General features: G+C 38.3%; 1 protein-coding gene across 2 annotated transcripts; it reads right to left on the bottom strand.

The window, feature by feature from the left end:
• Positions 1 to 8,693: 8,693 nt before the first annotated feature.
• Positions 8,694 to 18,463, bottom strand: LOC306880884 (coatomer subunit beta'). 2 transcript variants are annotated; one of them, XM_079434685.1, is made up of 22 exons: positions 18,332 to 18,463; positions 17,484 to 17,621; positions 17,273 to 17,359; positions 17,023 to 17,149; positions 16,396 to 16,544; positions 16,163 to 16,309; positions 15,967 to 16,066; positions 15,710 to 15,852; positions 15,111 to 15,310; positions 14,892 to 15,002; positions 14,716 to 14,804; positions 14,461 to 14,567; positions 14,222 to 14,365; positions 13,782 to 13,912; positions 13,042 to 13,249; positions 12,647 to 12,757; positions 11,202 to 11,416; positions 10,902 to 10,994; positions 10,387 to 10,570; positions 9,990 to 10,064; positions 9,685 to 9,852; positions 8,694 to 9,603 (listed from the first exon to the last, which is right to left on the bottom strand). In XM_079434685.1, exons 1-22 carry the CDS (start codon positions 18,332 to 18,334, stop codon positions 9,508 to 9,510), a joined length of 2,826 nt encoding a protein of 941 aa, XP_079290811.1. In that variant the 5' UTR covers positions 18,335 to 18,463; the 3' UTR covers positions 8,694 to 9,507. The 2 variants fall into 2 exon arrangements, with proteins under 2 accessions (XP_079290811.1, XP_079290810.1); XM_079434684.1 differs by having other exon boundaries at positions 9,006 to 9,603; positions 9,685 to 9,855.

Here is an 18,463-nt window from a genome sequence, read left to right as displayed (position 1 = left end):
GAAGTTTTTCACGATATTCTAACTTTTTGAGATGTACCTGTATGTTTGGAACGACATGGGGGTAAGTGATTAATGGCAAAATTTTCATTTTAGGGTGGAGTATCCCTTTAATATTTTAAACTATAAATATTAAACTATCAAGCTTTTATTTTGGTGGATGACAGTGTTGTGCTTCACTCTGAAACATGCAGCACATATATTTATTTTATTAAATAGTCCTTGTTATTTGTGTTATGTTATTAAAGTCCTGGCGATTTGATAACTGATATCATGTCAGGGTTTAGTGCAATTATTTAAATATATCGTGCAGCCCTAGTGGTCAACTGCTAATCTGAATAAGGTCAATGGTGGTTATGGCTTTGAGAAAACACTGTGTCCTAACCAGACTTAGTCTCGTGTAGCCTGCTAAGTCCAGAAGAAAATAAAATGTAAAGTGACCTAATATAGTTTATTTTATCAGATTATACTGTAATAATAGACTGCTATGTAAAAAATGGCAAATAACAGAAAAAATAGCAGAAGATGTGTTGAAACTTTGATCAAAATTTCTTTTGAGGACTGTGATCACGAACCGAGCTCTTGAGGATCTTTCGTTCATTTGATGCCACAAACCTGGAAAACCTTTGCAGATCCAGTGATTAGTTCCTCCACAAAAGCACTCGTTGGTCCTTTGTAACTTTGATTTACTTTTAATCACAGTATCAAACCCAGTGAGAAGATATTTGATGTTTTATACACATTTTGTGGAACCAATGAGATCTCATTGTGGACTTGGCTATTTGGCATTACAGCATAGAAATTAAAACCAAGAAACTGATAAAATATTGCGTTATGCCATCCCATCTGGTTAGGACATGGTGTTAATCACAATTTGAACTGAACTTACGACAGTTTCAGGCAAAATTATTAATGTACAATGTTTAGTGATACACATCAGGTTTATTGGCTAACCTCATCCAAACAATGGATGTGTTGACCCCTGAGTTGGGGTTGTTTCCCAATGCACTCTGTTATTGCAGAAGCATATGGCACCCAAGAAATTTGCTTTGAGACTAATCGCAAAGCATTGTGCAACATATGGGGCTGAATCAGCGCAGAACTGCGGAGGAGTGGTAATGATATTCACAAGTTTTTTTTTATTGTTCTAGTATAAACAGTCGGCCAGTTGCTGTAATTGCGAATTGTACCTTCAAGGGCCTTGTTTACAAGCGGAATTAGCACTTGCTAAAATAGTTTGCATATATGCGGTTTCTGTAGCGATGAACATTTTGAAGTGAAAAAGTGGCGTACAGCTGATTTAACATCCTTTAGAAAACACACTCCTGGTTTGTAGTTGGAATTAATTGGCTTGTCATAAATTTGGAGAACAGGAAGAAAATATTCAAACATAAGCAATGTTTGTGATTAGGTACTGATGAGTTTCTCCCTCAAACAATTATTAGTGAAATGTAATCTTTGACGCACCGTAATGACTTCAGTCAATCAGGCCTAAAGTACATACTCAGATATTCACCTATAATGAAGTTTTAACCATAGGGAGGCCCGCTGAGAGCAAAATCACATACTAATTGATTGTTTAAAGATGTAATGGGACATTTTGCAATATAACAGCAAAATGTTGTTGTTCTTCTGATATTAACATCGATTTAAACTCTTAATTATGTGCACTCATAATTAAACTCTACCAATGTGGTGGGAGTAATACACAGACTTGTTATTTAATGAGCATAAAATAAGAAAGCAGGCAATATAAGGCCATCAGTGTTGGCAGGGAAAGCAGATTGGTCTGTAGAGAGTACTTTGATAAACTCCCTTGAGTCAGACAGGGCAAACTCTAGAAAAGAGAATACCCTTGAACTAATTTGACACCTCACTATATAATGAAAGCAAGCCATCTTAACACTCAGTTCTGTATGACAAGTGAATAAACCGACTGACTCTCATTTTCCTTTATACGGGTCGATTGTAATGTATAGTATTTGGTGCACGCAGCTGAATGCAGCTCAGAGATTGAAAAGGCACTTTCAACCAACGCCATAAAACCCTGGGTTCAGGTTAAAACTGTACTTTAAATTTCCTCACACCTCACTTTCTTAAATGACTTGTCACCAAAAAGGACCAGATTTTACCACTTTATCATATAGTCTTAAAGCATGTAATGTATTTTTCTCATGTTGTCTTTATCATGAGACTTACTGTGATTTCACCAAATAAGATGTGGGTGATTGGTTGATAGAATCAGGGCTTTAAAGCATGCGTTTTAAGCCACTTTGACATAAAAAGTTTTGCAGAAACCATCATGGACAGTGTACAGTGTTACATGGTAGCAGGTGGATAGAAAACATTTGATCTTAGAACAGAAAGTCCTGACAATTGCTTTGATAACATGTTGAATGTGGTCTCGCAAAATACTACTGTCTTATGTTACTCTTAGATAATTCAAAGTAGATCTGTAAGTGAGATCTTGGGGTGCCAATGAAAAAAAAAAACTGGTAAAAAATAAATGGAAACAACTATATTAACCATTTAAAATGCATATACTTAAAGTTTGACACTTTATTCACTTGCTTTGTACTTTAAAAGACTTCTAGGGATGCAACACATACTGAGATTCTTGTACCTGCAAGTCTGTTTATCATTGTCAAAGCTTTGACAAGGTCAAAGTTGAAATTGTGTGACCTCTGAGCACCACTGATGCTTCACTCCATAGAGTTCAGTGCATTGAGCAACACTAATGCAAATTGTTTGACAGGGTTTGAACATATTTCTTATCAACCCATTATTTTCCTCTGATTTTAGAGGTTAGATTTAGAACTATGTTTGTTTGTTTAACAGTAATGTTCTGTAAAATCGCTGTAGCCTTATTGTAAGGGTTACCACAAATTACATACATTTGGTGATATGGCTGAAGCTGTATGAGTGTTTAAGGATGATACCGTGAGCATATTTTGAGCCATAAGAGGAGACAGAGTCAGGTTATGGTCTGTATTTTCACCTACTCACATTTTGGACCCATCAACACATGATCTCATGAAATCCACTGAATATGCCATAGGACCAAGCATTTCTGTGGGGGCTGGCCACACAGGCTTATGCAACAACAACGAAAACACAACGTTCTGGAAACGTTCCGAGGTCAAACATGGCAGCACCATTGACTTGTTTCTCACTATTGATGAATGTCACCCACTCTGTCTTTGAAAATGAGAGAATAAAGACAATTTGTTATGATACCCTGGTATGTGTTTGAGGTTTGTCCCTGCAATTGTGATGAGGTCTAGATTCTTGCAAGCAAATCAGCAGCTGAAGCTTGCAGTGACGCTCCTGGAACTATATTTGTATTTGAAAGGGTTTGATGGCGTCACTCTAAAGGCAGAAGGTTGGAAACGGGACATGAGGTAAGGAAGAAAAGGGATGACAAATGTTAGTTGCTTAGCGACTGTTGTCAGGGAGACAGAGCGTGACTCTCCCCTGACCAGACTTAGAATTTCTTACTATATTTGTTCGACTGGGAATGAAATTGCTGGAGTGGAATCTAAGTCTGCAAACATCCACATGGGCAAATGGGAATACGCATGCAAACACTTGATTGGTTAGAAAAATCAAAGAAATATGGAGAAATGGACACAAAATGGAAAGATCGAATGCCTGGGTGATGAACTCACAAGAGAGGCTTTTCTGAAGTGTGAACACTATCATTATGAAAATATGTAATTTCAGTCTATTTATAGCACAGTACCTTTTAAGACATTTCTTCGCTACCTGTCCTGCTTTGAATTGTATATCAAGTGACCTCTTTAAAAGCTTAAAGCACCAAATGTTGACTCTAGAATTGGTGTTATGCAGCAATTTGCGCTTTTTAAAAAAATTAATATGCATTAAGTATAAAGGCCAGAAATATCCAATCAAATATCCAACTTGGAACATTGACCTGAAGTCTAATGTAAGTCCATATGATTTCTCTTTATGATTCATTGCATTATTTTACCCTTTAGGTAAAAGAGCGGGTTAATGCAAAGACAGCAGCTTTACATAAAGCATTAGTATATTTAAATCCCAGAGCTTGTCCTCGCCTCTGGCTGATACATGCCATTTGCATCAGAATGCAATGTCATTTTGAGACATGTGGACTGTTTTTACATATTTAACTGCCATTATGTATTTATCAGACTCATTTTGAGAGGGGAAAGTGGCAACTCAAACACACGAGGGGTTGTTTTAAAAGTGTACTGTCATTTCTGAGATATTTAAGGTTTTATAAGAGAAGCATCACAGTGTATAAATGTCTTTAAATGACAAAACATAACATCCATAATACTCTTAAGACACTGAAAGAGCACAATATTTTTCTCTTATCTTTTGCTTCACATTGAAATGCTTTTATTTTTCATGATTTTAGAGAAGGTTCTGCAACGTTGAGCTTTCATGCACCTTTTTAGTATCAGAATTCATTGAATTCTGTCTCAAAGCATAGACTGCCATCTGGTGGAGCGATAAATAGTATAAAGTGCCATTCAAATAAACTCAAGAGGGGGCCAATATTCCTCTTCTTCAATCCTCAATCTCATAACTCAAATGCCTGGACAAAAGTAAGATATTCAGTAGTAAAAGAAAATGCTACAGAAATTTTGTAGCGACCCCATTCACTAAACTACAATGCTTAATAAATGAAAAAAAAAGTCAGAACTCAAATAAAAACATTACTTCAATTTAATTTCTCTTGTCATGGGTTCTCTGATGCTGTTTTAGATGGTCGCTCCTCGTGAATCCTTTCCCACACTCTGAGCACTGGTGAGGCTTCTTCTCAGAGTGCATCTTCACATGTCGTCTTAGTGTCTCTTTCCGTGCAAACTTCTTCCCACAATGGGAGCAAACGTGATCCATCTGTCTTGAATGCTGTAGTTGGTGAGTAACCAGTTTTCCATCCGTATTAAAGCTCTCCCCACACTTGAAGCACATATACGGCTTCTCGTCTGTGTGTGTAATCTTCTGGTGCTTCAGGAGGTAGGATGTGGAACTGAAGCTCTTTTCACATTCATCACATTTGTACATTTTCTTCTTCCCGGAATGACCCTGCATGTGCAGTTTCAGGCAACTTGCTGAGCTCAGGCATTTTCCACACTCGGAGCACTTGTGGACTTTGATCCCGGCGTGAATGTTTTGATGCCTTTTGAAGGTGTCTTGACGAGTGAAGGTTTTGCCACAGGTGGTGCAGTCAAACAGAGTCTTGCTGGAATGGATTATGAGGTGGCTCCTGAGTGTAGAGGAGGACTTGAAGGCCAGACCGCATTGAGAACAGCTGTAACATCTTTCGTCGGTGTGCACCACCTTGTGCGCTTTGAGATTTGCCAGCCTAGCGAAGCTCCTGCCACACTTCTTGCAATGGAAAGGTCTTTCTCCAGTGTGTGTGACCTGGTGGGACCTCATACTGTTCTTGAAGCGAAAGCTCCTGTCACATTTTTGGCACTTGTAGGATTTCACCTCAGAGTGTACGGCCAGGTGTCTAGTTCGATCTCCTGAAGAGGGAAACCTTTTCCCACAGTGTTCACAAGTGTAGGGTTTCTCTCCGGTGTGAAGACGCTCATGCATTTTGAGGCTGTTGGGATGCTTGAAGGATCTGCTGCAGTATGTGCATTTGTAAGGGGTCTCAGAGGAATGGATCTTCATGTGCGATGTGAGGTGGCTCAACCTTTTGAAGCTGTTCTCACAGTCTGTGCAATGAAAAGGTCGGTTGTCTTGGTGAATGGTTCGATGAATTTTGAGTTCTTGCTTCCTCAGGAAACTTTTTCCACACACAGAACAGCTGAATGGCTTCTTCCCTGCATGACTATCCAGGTGAACATCCAAGTCAGATTTACTGATGAACCTCTTGTCACATTGAAGGCACGGAAAGGGCCTTTCTCCGGTATGGGTTGCCCTGTGGACTCTCATAGCTGCCGCTGTGTTGAAAAGCTTCCCGCAATGATCACACTGGTGGGGCAGGGTGCCTACGTGCAACCGAAAGTGAGTATTTAGCGTACTTTGTCGAGAAAAGCTTTTCCCACATTGTGAGCAAGAGAATGGCTTCTCCCCCGTGTGGCTCCTCAAGTGGGACTTCAGTCCGCTTTCCCTGATGAACTTCTTTGTGCAATAAGAACAGTCCAACAGCTTCTCACCAGTGTGTAGCCGCATGTGCATGGAGAGCTCATGTTTGCCGACATAACTCTTTCTGCAGGTGGAGCACTGGTGTGGCTTCTTCAAGGAGTGCACCTTCTCATGGGCTCTGAGGTCGGACTTTCTTTTGAAACTCTTGCCGCATTTTGGACAAAGATTGGACCTTAATGATTTACAAGTAGTCGTGGGTGGTGGTTGAGAATTCTCTCTAGATTCATTGGGTTCCTTTAAGATTAAACTGGGTGCAGAAACTGTGTCATGTAGCATCACGTCTGTATCTACTTCCTCATCCCTAAAGCAGTAAATCGTGTATAAATCATAGGCTTTTAGGAGAAGCAAAGGAAGTTGACTCAGTGACTAAGCAAGCATAAGAGATTTAGAGGTTGACTGTTGATTTCAGATTTCTTATTTCAAAGCATTTATGTATTAACAAGACATCATTGACTTTTGCATTTTCATGAGCAGATAGGACACTCACCTGGTTTCATTGGTCTGCTCCCTCTTGAAAAAAACAAAACAAAAACATGTTTTGAGATGAGTTCTCTACTTGGAAGACATGTGCAGACACTTTTAACATCTTACCTTCACAGAGGCAATGTCCTCCATTGTATGTCCATATTTAAGGTTTTCTTCTATGTTTGCGGTTATGTTTTTTTCAGTTGGTTCATATTTGACCTCCATCAACATCTGGACCATGGCACTGATGTCCTCTTCTGTCTTAATGCTGGCAATAGAGCTCATTACCACTGATAAGTTCTGTTGGCGTGAGCATAGACATTTACATTTATGCATGTGGCAAACACTTTTATCCAAATAGCATCCCACCTTGAGTTTCCATAAACATTCCCTCTTATCTCTTACTCATTAAGACAAATAACCCTTAACGTCACACATGGTAAGACTAAACAACAATGGCAAAATAACATAACTCAATTAATGAATCAATGGAGCAAGTATATAAAGGGCTCTAATGATTATTATAAATGATTATTATCAGGAGTGTCAAACTCAGTTCCTAGAGGGCCGAAGCCCTACAGAGTTTAGTTCCAACCCTGCTCCAAGACACAAACCATGTATTTTTCAAATAAGCCTGAAGGACATGATTAGCTGGATCAGGTGTGTTTAATTAGGGAGGGAGCTAAACTCTACAGGGCTGTGGCCCTCCGGGAATTGAGTTTATATGATTAAATAATTAAATGATAAATGTTTATGCTTAAGTGAATGAATGAAGAATAAATGAATATAAAAAAGTAAAACACAAATGTATGGTTGCTCTCTTGAACCAAAACACACACACAGTTTGCATTTGAGGATCCGTAGATCCTTCAGTATGAATTACATCAGCTCAGCGTCAGAGGTAAAGAACACAAAAAGACTAGAAGGCTTTGAGGTTGGAAGAAGGACATTTCAACTCAAGTATTCCCACCTCCTGACTTCATCTAGAAAGCACCTTAATTTGACTTTGCATACAATTTGACCTGCATCTCAGCAGATCCCTTAGACAGTTATTTCACAAAGTAAAAAGTGCAGTTATCTCTTACTTAAGTGTAATGCAACTCACTTACCATTTCACTTTCTGCATTCCCCACATGGAATGGTTTGAAGTTGCTGACTGGAGAGGATCTACCCTCTGAGGTGAAGCGAGTAATACTTAAATGGTGTAGGAGAACAGAACAGTGTGTCTCCCTCAAACAAACAGGACACTCCAGGGACTTGTTGAGCTCCCAGTAACTCTGTAGACAGTCTTTGCACAAGCTGTGGCAACATCTTAGAACAATAGAGTCTTTTAAAGAGGAAGTGCAGAGATAGCAGACCGAATCTGTGGCAGGAAGGGGCAAGGTGGCAGCCATATTGTCACAGATGTTAACAGGTGATCAATCATGTTTCATCAAGTAGTTGTTTTGTAAAATGGTATAATGTGACTGCTGTGATCTTCCTCTCTTGTTTACTCAGTTAAACTGACAGACAATAATCAATTAGAAGCACTAGCACCATCTAATGGTCAGGATGCTATTTGATGAAAGATCTCTGTAATTCTGTAACAATTTTAAAGAACAAACTAGCAGCACTAACATTTTAGTAAGCATCTTCTGGAAGAAAAGGGTCAAATGGGTTTGGAGCGACACAAGACCGCAAGTAAATAAAGACACTGTTTTTATTTTTGGGCAACTGGCTGACATACATGTTTCCTTTACTGCAGAAAGAACATTACTACAGATCTTAACAGTGCTTGCAGATTCTTTCATCTGCAGTAAAACTTGAAATGCTTTGAAAGTCCATCCAGTTGTGCCAGAATAGCAGCAGCAGCATGTACTGATTTTATCAACATAAATAAGAACGGAGGGAAACCATTGATGGGTCTTTTGCTCTGTAACATCAAAGGTCTATAGAGGTACACTGGTGACGTATGGGCAGTCTTTGTACTGTATATTGCAATAAGGTTTTCAAACATAATTGAAGTAACTTCACACAATTGTTAAATCATGTTAGCTGAGGGGGGAAATACTATTGTTCCAGATTAAAGACAAAGGTTACTTATTATGCAGTGAAATTTAATTTTAAAGTTGACATGCAAAATTACTAGTTGTACCATATAGTCATCTACTGAATAGCATTAACAGGGATTTTCTTTTCAGGGCAAATACTTTTGAAAATATTCACTGAAATATTAATAGATGTTTCATGATGGTGTAATATTTTATTTTCATATTGATTTAAGCTTAAAGTTAAAAAGGCATAAAAAGTTAATTTACCAGTTTATTTTACCAGATAAAACTTTTATTTATTTTTTATTCTGGTTCTGTGATACCAGGTTATGAGTGTCCGTGAATAAAGAACATCTCCCCTTTTTTAAGTCTGAAAAATGTATCAATATTTCATTTTGCAAAGCACATTTCACATATTTCATTCAGATGCTTACATATTAATTTCAAAATAAAATACCTAATGAATCTCCTTTTTAATGTGCATCCTCTTGACGTTTCTTGATTAAAGGATTCTACATTTAACAGAATATAAAAACAAATATTATGACGGGACAAATCATTGTAGTAGAGTAGTTATCTTTATTATGAACAATGGCACCATGATTTATCATGGTTGAACACACAAGAATCAACGTATACCTTGATGTACGGGTAAAATGTAAATTGAAGGTCCAGAATGAAGTACAAAAAAAAAAATTCACCATCAATAAAGCACATTTCTCCTTGTCTTTCCATTGGTGGCACGCCCTAAAAGATGTATTTATATTCAGCCCAGTTCACCCTAGACTTCAGCTCTGCAGGTCTAACAGGAACAAATAAAAAAAGGTTTGGTCGCTTAAATAAACGCAATGCTTTCAGTGCTGAGGGTTTAGTCGTCTAAGAAGTCATCATCCAGATTGACGTCTGTTGTGTCAATGTCATCAAGCTCCATATTATCCAAATCATCCTCAAGTTCATCGATAACCTTAAAATAAATCAAGAGTGTGAGGTTACATCAAGTCTGAGGTTAATATGGATTTTCTAAGAGTATATTTTGACCAAATACCTTCTGTTCTTCTGCTGTTGTCTTGGGAGGCTCTTTCTCTGTCTTCTCCTCAGCCTTCTGAGCAGGCTGGGATTCTGCATGACTCACAGTAGGCACTGCTGCAACTACTGGAGCCGTCTCCGAGGCCAAAACACCCACGTCTTCTGGGGCCTCCTCTACGTCCGTCACCTGCTGAACATACACAGGCCAATTGATTAGTTCAAAGACATATTAGACCAGCTTTTTAGACCACACTGTTCTTCTGGTATTATGGGCTATAGTGTAATACCATCAACAAAATAAGTGTTTGATAAACAGACACACACCTGTGTGGAAGTGGGGATAATTCCTTTGGGTTCATAACCACTGGCCTCCTCCAGCACATTTCTTTCTTCATTGGGCTACAGAAAGAAAAATGAAAAGGAAAAAAAACATTGGCTACACAGTCACTTTAATTATAAAGGTGCATTATACACAAATAAAACATTTAAATATGAAACTTTTTTTTAAATTACAAACCAGCAAAAAAAATAAAATTATATATATAACAGAAATATATATATAAAAATAAAATAAAAATGACTAAAAGTGAACATATAAAAAAAGATAACTCAAAATATTAATAGAAAAAGTATATTAATAATAGTAAAATTAATCATTAATAATAGTGAAGATGAAGAGAGAGAGAGAGAGAAAGGGAAAAAAAAAGAGCCGTTTTCTTACCGTGACCAGTGGGTAGTCAGAGGCAGGTCTGGTTTGGCCGAGGCAGGTCTCTCTCAGGTACTGCTCTGCTACAAAGGCCTCTCTCAGGCCTGGGAACAAGTTCTCATACTCTGTGGGGTCTGCCAGAGACTCTGCCGCTTTCTGATTCACTTTAGACAAACTCTCTCTCCAAAGCTTCACCACCCTGTGAACAAACACAGAGATACAGGCTCATAATGGTGAAGGAAAAATATCACTGACAAATTAATTTTATTTTAATTGAATGCACAGTTGTCTTCATTTTTATGAGTTTGATCAATTAATAGTCAAGTGCATACTGTTGTGGGATACAGAATCTTACAGAATCACAGTGTACTCTGATTGTAAACTGAACAGAAAATTAGAATATTGTGCATACTATTTTCTATTCATACTATTTCTTCTAGTAGCATGTTATATGCCCTTCTAAAATAATCCTTTACTTTACGGCAATTTGCGAGAAGAAACAATTCACTGCTATGGCAATGAACACAGACCTGGATACTTGGCTGGGCAGATATGTGCGGGCAAGAAAGGCTGCTTCTGGTAGACGATTTGTCTTGATCAGAAGCTCCAAACAGTTGTCCAGTCTGGCAAGACAAACAAACAATAAAATTCAACTAAAGAAACAACTATATTTAAGATAACAATCTGTGACTGAAACATGACTTCCTCCAGCAGTGTAGGAATTACTAGTAGACTATAAAATGAGAATCCACAAAAGTAAAACATCTGTAGTCAACATTTTTCTATTTTTATTTCAGCTGACAAAAGATTTTTTCTCCTGTGATACTTACTTTCCCTGCAGGAAGTAGGTCATGAAGGCAACATTGTTTTTGCCATCACGCTCTGCCCCCTCTGCAAGTTTGGCAACCATAGCGGCGTTGCCAGATGCAGTGGCCAGCAGCAGCAGTCCTCCATAGTCCTGGGCATGATGGAGGCACTCTTGTGCCAAACCAAACTGACACTTACTGATGGCCAACTCTGCCAACTGCTTCCACTTCTGCTCTGACTACAGAAGAAAAACAGTAACATTACACACCTTCATTATATTAGCTTTCATGCAAAATATTGTACTTTTACAGGGGTAAAATCTATGGTTGCCATCTAAAATCCCTATCTGCAGGGGTCATATGATGCGATTTCAAGTTTTCCTTTCTCTTTGGAGTGTTTTGCGTGTAACGCGTTGTGTGTGTGTGAGGGGAACAGGGTCACATCACAGCGGAGTGTAGAGTTGTGACGTTCGCGAACGAACCGATTCTTTTGAACGGCTCATAAACATGAACGATGGGAGCCGAGTCGCGGCGGAGGGGGGAGCCGTTCTTTTTTTCCTATGCGTGTTTCACACAGATGCACACAAATTAGCTCCTCCGCGAGACAGAACAGTTCTAGGGGGAGGGGCGGCCTAACAGCATGATGATAGTTGTGCACGCATCCTTCACGTGAGTACTCCAGTGGAAAAAAACCCTGCGTGCCTCTGTCATTGGGTAGGAGCGGAGCCATGACTTGTGCACGCTGCCGTCACATGAGGTAATAATCAATATTTCAGAATAATTCAAACTCAGATATTGGTGTGTGATATCTGAGTTTTAATTATTTGACTACAAATCTCACCTCATCATTCCTCCCAGTGATTATTTCCAGGATAAACTGAGATGCCCCCAAGCTGGCTTCTTAAAACTGACTAAATATTTAAAAAGAGCCAAAAGAGCCGTTCTTTTGAACGGCTCTTTGAAAGGAGCGGATCGCCAAGATCCGGATCCCCTCAAAGAGCCATAAATCCCATCACTAGCGGAGTGTACAGCCCGTCAGAAATCGTCTTAACTGCAACTTGTGTACTGCATATGAGCATCATCACTGTGTAGGTCACGCGACTCTGTTACCCTTTTGGGCTTGAACTGAACTTGAAGCTGAAGCTCGTGATTATGGTAAGGGGTGTTGCTTGAGGTGTTCGGCCAATCACAATGCAATGGGTCAGTTGGCCAATCAGAGCAGACTGCACTTGTTAGAAGGAGGAGCTTTGTAGAAAACAACACATTTGAGAGAGGCGGGGCATAGAGGAACTACAATAATGTACAGTATTTGAAAAATAATGTGTTTTTTGAACATTAAAGCATGTTAACATATTCTGTTACACCAAATACACAAAATAATGATCTTTAAAATAGCATCATATGACCCCTTTAAGCAACTGAGCTTGGCCACCACTAGGGGGCTGTACCACTAGTGTACAATAACAAACCTCAGCTTCTACTGCTAGCTGATAAGCAATTTTCAGCTCTCCTAACTGCAGAGCTAGCTCGAACCGGTGCTCTGGATCAGTGGACACGGCCAGAGCCTGCTGCTTGAAACCCTGCAGGCATACAAACAAAGATACTTCAGATATCAAGGAATATATGCAAAATATCATTCTGATTAACTACACATTTGGCAGCCAATCAGTCTATAAGGTTTTCTTGACACACAATTGCATTAATCTTCAAAAGTACTTCAAAATTTTAACTTGTACATCAGTAATACGTTTGATACATATGGGTTAGTCTTAGCTGCTGTTATTTTAGCAGAATAAGAACGTTAGAATTATATACCTTATATTATGCAAATCATAGCTTACAGGCAACACATTTAAAGTCTTACCTGTTTTTCCAGGAAGTGGGCAACTCTGGTCCTCTGTTCTTTCGGGATGGTGGGTAGCACTTTGTCTGCCATGCCAAAGTCTCTGCGCATGACGGCTGTTTGGTACTCCAAGACAGACACCAGAAGAGAATAACTCACTATGTTCAGCTCCTTGTCACCCAGGTAAAGACGGTCATCTTTAGGAATGTATCCTAGAAGGTACATGGTTCTAAGGAAAATAAGTCACTGTTAGACTAAATAAATGCTTTCTGTGTACATTTACACTACTGTTCAAAAGTTTGGGTTAAGTAAAAAGAAATCAATTCAATATTCAGCAAGTGTGAATTAAATTAATAAAGTGACAGTTAAAATTTACAATTTATGAAAAGATTTCTATTTCTATTAAATAGTCTTCTTTGAATTATCTATTTATCAAAAAATCCACAAACATATAAGCAGCACAGCTGGTTTCAACATTGACAATAATAGATGTTTCTTAAGCAGGAAATCAGCATATTAGAATCATTTCTGAAAAATCATGTAACACTGAAGACTAATAGCTAATTGTGTCATCAAAGGAATAAATTACATTTTAAAATATTCAAATGTCTATTCAAATAAAGTTATATTAAATTATATTTTACGACATGACAGTTTTTACTGTATTTTGAGACTAAAAAAACATTAAAAAATAATTCTTGAAACTTTGTAACGGAAGTGTGTGGGACTAATACATCTAAAAACATCAACTTTAACTGTACCTGTCCAGGTGAGCAATTGTGACAATCTCTCCTCCAACAAAGTAGTTGAGTCTGTTGACAGAGCTGGTGTAAATGAAACAGTCTCCCACCCACAGACCAGTCTTTACCACTTCTTGGATTTCTCCAAGGACCTGCACACACAAACACACATGATCAGGAGCTCAGACTGTTTTTTTCAAATCTTTTAAGTCAATATTAAATCAAAACTGACTTTGAATTGATTGTAATATAAATTCTTGTTGTACTGTAAATGATTTATTGTTGAATGATTTTTTTTTTTATTTTTTTTTATTTATTCAGAACAAACAAATAGAAAAGGCAAGATGTAAAAAATGTTTTTAAATTATAATTGTATTAAAATATATCAACTTGCTCTTCCTTGGAAATAACTCTTTTCATCTGGTTAAACATGGCTGTTTTTAACACTGATGTACACCTACCTCAAAAGCATCTTCAATACCATCTTCAGTAATCCCCTCATTTGACTCCTGTGATGCGGCCACCTTCTCTGACAGATAGCGCAGGATGAAGAAAGACTCCTCTGTGGCAATGCACACCAGCTCACCGGAGTCTGACCAGAAAATCTGAAAATAGATGTAAGATGCAATTGGTCCAGACAGATTAAAAAATAGCCCAATCATGCAGACAAAATAATGGAAGACTGGAGCAGATGACTCACATGTTTGGGCTGGATCTCAATGCGTCGAATCAGCTCTGTGTTATCCCAGTCATAGAAAGCCAAGCCATTCACTGATCGGACACCCAGCAAGAAACCACCATAGATGCCTGCAAACACATATACATAAAACTATAAAATAATATGCAACATACTATGTGCATGTACAATGTACATTTTTGTGCTTATTGCATTTGCATACACAATTGTGAATACAGAGATTACTACTGCCCATGATACAAGCATAAAGCAGGTTACCTTCTGCTCCAAAGTCTGGCTTAAAAGATTTTTTCTCCTTAAAATTTTTGAAGATCTTCAGCACACTGCTGCTTTCCCGAATCGCGTACCTTAAATTAAAACAAGTAACAACAGTATCAAGTGTTTTTGACGGTCATCTCCTACATCCATCTTCTATGTGCTTGTAGAGTACTTACTCAGATGAATCATGGGCCCAGACAAACTCCTGTGCAGATCCAAAGTTCTTATTTCTCAGAGCCATGGCAGTGTAGATGATATACTCTCCATCGCCACACACCACCACAAACCTAAACACAATGTAAAATTGTTTACATTATGTTCACATTACTAAATTGCAGCAAGGATCAGGCGACATGTAAATTAGCGGCATTTTAGGATAGATGTTTTGGTCTTACCTTCCATTAGGATTGTGCTGGATGGTTTGAGGGTAGATCTCACAGCTGCCCATGTCTTTCACTGCCAGCGGCAGCCTCTCACCATCCTTGATTTCAGCATCTCCCATGGCTTTGAGGTTAGCCTGCTGAATCTCAGAGTGCTTGGCCCAAATGATTTTTCCATTGGCATCCATTGACATGGCCGGCTCCTCACGACCGAGCTAAAGCACAAATAAAAAGCGGTTAACTTACAGCGAACTCTCCACATGAGATATAACAGCTATTCAGATAATTAGTTCATGTTCATTTAAGTAGTCAGAAATGTCATGTAAATCTATCTATCTATATACACGACTGTTCAAATGCAGAAATTGGCAATACTTTTTTCATCTTGCTTTGAATAGAAAGTTCAAAAGAACAGCATTTTTTTAAAATATAAATCTTTTGTAACATTATCTATCCTCTACCGACCCCCTGCTGACAGCCCTGGCCCTGGAGCAACATGATAGCTCTCTTGTTGCAGGGACTGTACTTTCCAATTACCAGCCCAAAGGTTCAGCCAATATGTCACACAACTGGCAGGAAACAGCATGGTGTTACTTTTGAATTATTTTTAGTACCTTGATAATGATACTGCCTTCATCATAGCCCAATGCCACACTGTTGGAGCCACGCAAGCCAGACACACACCACACCCGCTCCATACCATAGTTCAGGGTGCTCTCTAGACGATAAGTGCTGGAGTGCCAGATACGAACCGTACCTGAATAACAAAACAAAGACAGTTACATTTGCATCAGGAATGAGGTAATGTAGTTTTATAAAAGTGATCATGAAAAGATCTATAACATTTTAATTAAGACGTGTCACAACTCACCGTCCTCTGATCCAGTGATGATGATTGGCAGCTCTGGGTGGAAGTTTACACAGGACACATTCTGAGCATGACCCTCGAGTGTCTGCACACATGTCTTATTCTAAAGAGAGAGGTACAGAGAACAGAAGTAAATAAACATCCAGCAGTGACTTGCTGCATTAAGCAGATCAATATTTTCAACATTCATCATTCATACCTGATAGTCCCAAATCTTGACCAGTCTGTCATCAGCTCCAGATATGAGGTAGGGTTTATCTCCTCCACTGTAATAATCAATGCAGTTCACACCCTTATCATGGCCCTCCAGAGTGAAGTTAGGAGAGGAAGACCCCAGCTGCCAAACCTGAAACAAAACACAGAGGAAATTATAGGAGAAATGTCACAAGTCAGATTCAAACTTGCTCTATCCAAATGAGTGTTCAAACGTACCTTGATGGTTCTGTCCAGCGATGCACTCGCAAACTGGTTGTTGTCTTTGGGGTTGATGACAATCTGCATGACGTAGTGTGTGTGGCCCTCAAACACCTGACTGCAAGACCATTTCTTCTCCCAGTCCCAGAGCTTTATCAACATGTCATCTAAACATACACAGATCCGATGAGTGTTAAACATTTTTTTACATAAACACACCACAGTTTAAATGTTTGGGGTTGGTGCGATTTTCTTTTAATGTTTTTAAAATAAGTCTCTTATCCTCACCAAGGTTGCATTTATTTAAATCAAGAAGAGGAACATTGTGAAATATTCTTATGATTTAAAATAACTTTTTCTAGTTTAGTATATTAAAAAAGGCAAATTAGATTTTTCAGTAGCCATTAATCCCGTCTTCAGTTTCTAATATGCTGATTTGGTGCTAAAAAAACAGCATTTATTGGAAATGGAAAACTTGTATAAAGCTATAAAGTCTTTACTATTAACTTTGATCAATTTAAAGTAATACTTAAAAAAAATCTTACAGACCCAACCAATGGCAGTGTAATATATTATACACATTAATCTATGCATATATGTACATGTGCAATATAAATAATTGATGCAAATTTAATCTGTACATACCACTGCTTGTGAGGATGTAGGGCTGGGTGGGATGGACAGCGATGCAGCGAATGTAATCTGAATGGGCCTCAAACATGTGTACTCGCTCTAGCGTGTTATAGTTGAAAACCCGAATTTGCATGTCATCCTATATAAAAAAAGAGAAAATTTGTGAAAAGTTATCTATTACGTATCTATTATATATTACACATTTATTTAACAGCTATTATATACAGTGCATATTATCATTATTAGTCAAGTAAATACTTACAGCACCAGTAATGACCCAATTTTTCCTGGCAACGAACTTGGCGGCTCTTACTGGAAGGTCACAGACTTCAAAAGTCTTAACCAGAGTCTATGAAAGATCGATATTAGACATTATTAGACGAACATGCAACACACACTGCTGTATCCCTAATGTTAAATGTTCAGATGGTAATACATTGCAAATGCTGAAAAACATAAGGTCTGCTAGTCACCTGTGTTTCATGGTTCCACACACAGACACTGCCATTGTACAGACTGGCCAGCATCCATGGCTCGGACGGATGAAGGTCTACGCTTTTGACACGGTCAGATCGAGCCGTGAGTTTGCGTTTGATGTCCAGCCTCAGAGGCTAGAAGAGAAGAATTAAAATCACTATTACTCTTACACACAAATTGATATTAATCAGCACCCATTCTCTTTGGTTAGCAGCAGCCAATAGTGTACCCTGAAGTAAGTACAGTAGTAACACCAGTAGTCAACACGAAAAGCACAAAATTTCTCTTTTTTAGGAACAGAAAGCAGTGACATTCAACCTTGACTGTTTTTCTCCACAAGTAAAAAATAAATAAATAATTTAAAGTCCGATATTGTAAAAGCAGCTAACTTTTTATCAGTTAATAAGCAACAAAATTACAACAAATCAAGCCTCTTACAAATAATGTCAGGAATTACCATTTTACTGAACAGAATATATATGTACAGCCGCACATTTCTACAGTGCTTATTAACAATTACTTAATGTTAAAGTCACATTCAAATCATCAGCTGTTAGCCAGAACACAATATTTCACTTCATAACAACATTTAAGTGAGCTATAAAGTTATAATATATGTAAGTGTAAGGTTTTAAATGCACGTATTAACTAGAAAAATAAGAGTAAAAATGAATAAATAATTCACAGACTGACTGAATGATAAAGTTGTCTATGTGGCCATCCCAAGGGCCTGCGAGGCTAACAGCGCAAGCTAACGTTAACGTTACTCAAAGCGTATTTTTCCTTAATATCTCAGAACCAGGTGTAATATTGCCAATAACACGGATACTTTTGTCACACTTACCATGTTTGTGTTTGCTGGTTTTGGTCTCCTTCACCTGTAGTATTTTATATCATCCACCGAGCGTCTGATGTGTTTTTCGGCTGCAGTTTCATGCACGGCAGGCAAATGTGACGTGGAACTTCCTCAAAGCCC

The sequence above is a fragment of the Barbus barbus genome, assembly GCF_936440315.1.
Source record: "Barbus barbus genome assembly, chromosome: 15".
NCBI lineage: Eukaryota > Metazoa > Chordata > Actinopteri > Cypriniformes > Cyprinidae > Barbus > Barbus barbus.
Note: the sequence above shows the minus strand (reverse complement) of the source record. Positions and strands in the feature narration are given on the sequence as shown.

Coding starts and splice junctions, on each gene's coding strand:
- LOC306880884 (XM_079434684.1), bottom strand. Junction 17,150..17,272: donor ATTGGGTCATTACTGGTGCT/GTAAGTATTTAC, acceptor TTTTTTATATAG/GATGACATGCAAATTCGGGT. Junction 12,758..13,041: donor CCCACTTCCTGGAAAAACAG/GTAAGACTTTAA, acceptor GTATGCCTGCAG/GGTTTCAAGCAGCAGGCTCT.